General features: G+C 34.4%; 1 protein-coding gene across 1 annotated transcript in view; it reads left to right on the top strand.

Annotated features, from left to right (window-relative positions):
* The first annotated feature begins 1690 nt into the window (after positions 1 to 1690).
* LOC107748993 (peroxisome biogenesis factor 10-like) overlaps positions 1691 to 3125 on the top strand; it is an 8834-nt gene continuing 7399 nt past the window's right edge. The window contains exon 1 of the mRNA XM_016564030.1: positions 1691 to 1941. Within this exon, the coding sequence (XP_016419516.1) occupies positions 1830 to 1941 (112 nt within the window). The 5' untranslated portion in view covers positions 1691 to 1829. The remainder of the gene's footprint in view (positions 1942 to 3125) is intronic.

The raw sequence follows: 3125 nt of genomic DNA on the forward strand, positions 1-3125 counted from the left end.
CACTGGGGCAGTACTCTCAAAGGGCCTCTGTACCTTCTAAAGGTACAATATTTGCATATTTTTGTTCTGACAGTGTACTGTTTGAAGCTGCAATGCAACTCATTATGTTATCACACTGCCAAAATTGTAACACAAAATCATAAAATAATGAAATATATTTTTATTTATGAGAAATAATGTATGTGCTCTGTGTGAGCTTACTGTGCTAAGACAAAATTGCATCCAAGAAGTAGATGAATTTGTTTATTCGTGGGAATGGATTTGGTTGAAATAGCATTGCATCAGTGTCTCAGCAATGGATGCTCTGCAGTGAATGGGTGCCGTCAGAATGAGAGTCCAAACAGCTGATAAAAACATCACAATAATCCACAAGTAATCCACAGCACTCCAGTCCATCAGTGAACATCTTGTGAAGTGAAAAACTGCCTGTTTGTAAGAAACAATTTCATAATTAAGACATTAGGTAACTTTAAACGGTCGCTTCTGGCTAAAATACAAGTCGATAATCCATAATAACGCTTCCTCCAGTGAAAAAGTCCATCTTCTGTTGTTCTCTAACATCAAAATCCACAACATATTTGTTTAGAGCTGTTTTGGACTGTTTTCACTTGTAAATGGTGCTCAGTGCATATTTCGCTCCTGATTCGGACAAAACAACTTTTCACTGGAATAAGGGTCTTATGGATTTGTTTACTGCAAACACAGCATATGTGACCCTGGACCACAAAAGCAGTCTTAAGTCGCTGGGGTATATTTGTAGCAATAGCCAAAAATACATGGTATGGGTCAATGAAGATATTTAGTAAATTTCCTACCGTAAATATATCAAAACTTAATTTTTGATTAGTAATATGCATTGCTAAGAACTTCATTTGGACAACTTTAAAGGAGATTTTCTTAATATTTAGATTTTTTTTTGCACCCTCAGATTCCAGATTTTCAAATAGTTGTATCTCAGCCAAATATTGTCCAATTATCCTAACAAACCATACATCAATGGAAAGCTTATTTATTCAGCTTTCAGATGCTGTATAAAAAAATAAAAAAATAAAAAAATAGGGTCACATATAATGTTTACTGCATAGTATACAGCAGTGTGTACTAATATCCCTATTCCTATTCGCTCGTGACTGAAAAATGTGTCGAAAGTATGGTCAGATTAAAAAAGTTCAAAGCTTCAGATGGGTTTAAACAAGTTTTTTGACCGCTAGTGAGTTCAAATTTTGCTCATATTTAATAGTAATTTATTATTTGAAAAGCAGGATGGCGAAATAAATCATAACAGATTAGTAGCCTACTACATAATAGGACCCAGTCACATAACCACACGAAAATATTTTAAAAGAAATGGATAAAGTAAAATGAATTTTAAAAAAAATAGACTAAATGGAATTACTATGTAATGTTTTCAACCTCGACAAAGTTTTAGATAGTATTTTCATTTAGGATCATAACTGCATTTACATTGCGTTTGACCAGCAGATGGCCTCACTGTTTGAACGTTAGTAAATCAATTTCCAAATGTATTTATTCGTTTGCGTCGTCAGTCGTAAGTAGTAAATAGACTTGATACTGAACTCAGCTCAGTAAAGGCGATTTTGCTATTGTAGACTGCAACCGCAAAACTGATCTCAAATCAGCAAAGCGTCTTTTTCCAACCGGCCAATGGAGGGCTCCGTGTGAGCGTCACGTGACTAAACACGGAAGTGTTAGAAGCATGCACAGCTGGGAGACTGACCTAGACCAGTAAATAGATTAATAAACCTAATAGATCCCTGTTTGTGTAAAATGAGTTAGATGGATTGCTAGTAAATACACCGAACAGAGCAATGCCTCTAGTTCCGGCGAACCAGCCGCAGCTGATCCGCTCGAGTCAGAAGGATGAACACTACCAGAACAACCTGACAAACAACGCCAATGAGCTCTTCCACACATTCGCTGGTAAATCACTCACACACACACTTGAACGCAGGAGTTTGAGTTATTTAAAATGCATATTCTACACATTTATATTTTGCTTACATGTTTTCCCTATATATTCTCACCTGAAACTACTTATGCCAGTCAACATGTCTTGCACCAAAACGGTAGTAATTTAGTATTTAGTACTTTTAAAATGTAGTATTTCATTTTTAAAAAACGCTTTTCCATAATTTTCAACTAAACATCGTGTTTTGCTACCGTACATGGAAATTACATTTGAGTGGCTGTGTCATTTGCACATAGAAAGAGTAACGTTAACATGTAATAGGGCTGGGCCATATGGCCAAAAAAATGATCACGATAATTTGTTTCATATCAGTCGATAACGATAATTATCACGATAAATGTCAAATCTTTATTTCTTTCAAGTTTAAAGCCCGATTTTTGCTCCAAAGTGAAGGTTGTAGAAACCCAGGCAATTAATTTTCCTTAACAAAATAAATATCTAAGAAAAAATAATTTCTTAGTTTCTGCATGTCCTAACGAGTGATATAGTTTCAAGTCAAGAAACAGATTTGAGTTATTATTTGGATAATATTAATGATAACACTTTTTTTGTCTCTTAGAAATGCACATTTGATAGTAGCTTGAGTTAGGATGCAGAGGTACATTTTTGTTCAAAAATCAAAGTCAGTAACATCTGTAAAAAATTGTAGCAACCTCAGTTTTATATGGTTACATTTATTCTGACCAAGTTTTTTTATTTTTTATTAAGCATTGGTCTCCCATAGTAGCAAATATAACTATATGTTTTTTAGGTAGCCTATTTGTATGAAAAACAGTAGTCTAAAAACATTCAGTATAAATGCAGGTAAATGATGGCGATGTGTAGATTGAAAAGCAAAAAATTGGTGTATGTGTGTGTGAGGCACCGATGCGATCACTGCATTGTTTTCCCAAATGTAACTCCGTAATTTATGGTCGTACCAAAGCTGGTTTGTCATACAGATAGAAGCAAAACATCAATCAAAACTGTAAAGCTTTTGTAAAATAAAGAAAACTGCTTTCTGCCGTCTCGATTTTTTCCTCCGTGAACTTCGGAGCGCGTTACAATTATCCGAAACTCAGAACAATTTTTTTATTTCGTTTTGTTAATCTGTTAATGATTTAAGTGAAATATATTTTGTGTATAGGCCTATATA

The sequence above is a fragment of the Sinocyclocheilus rhinocerous genome, unplaced genomic scaffold (assembly GCF_001515625.1).
Source record: "Sinocyclocheilus rhinocerous isolate Xijiao unplaced genomic scaffold, SAMN03320098_v1.1 scaffold470, whole genome shotgun sequence".
Taxonomy (NCBI): domain Eukaryota; kingdom Metazoa; phylum Chordata; class Actinopteri; order Cypriniformes; family Cyprinidae; genus Sinocyclocheilus; species Sinocyclocheilus rhinocerous.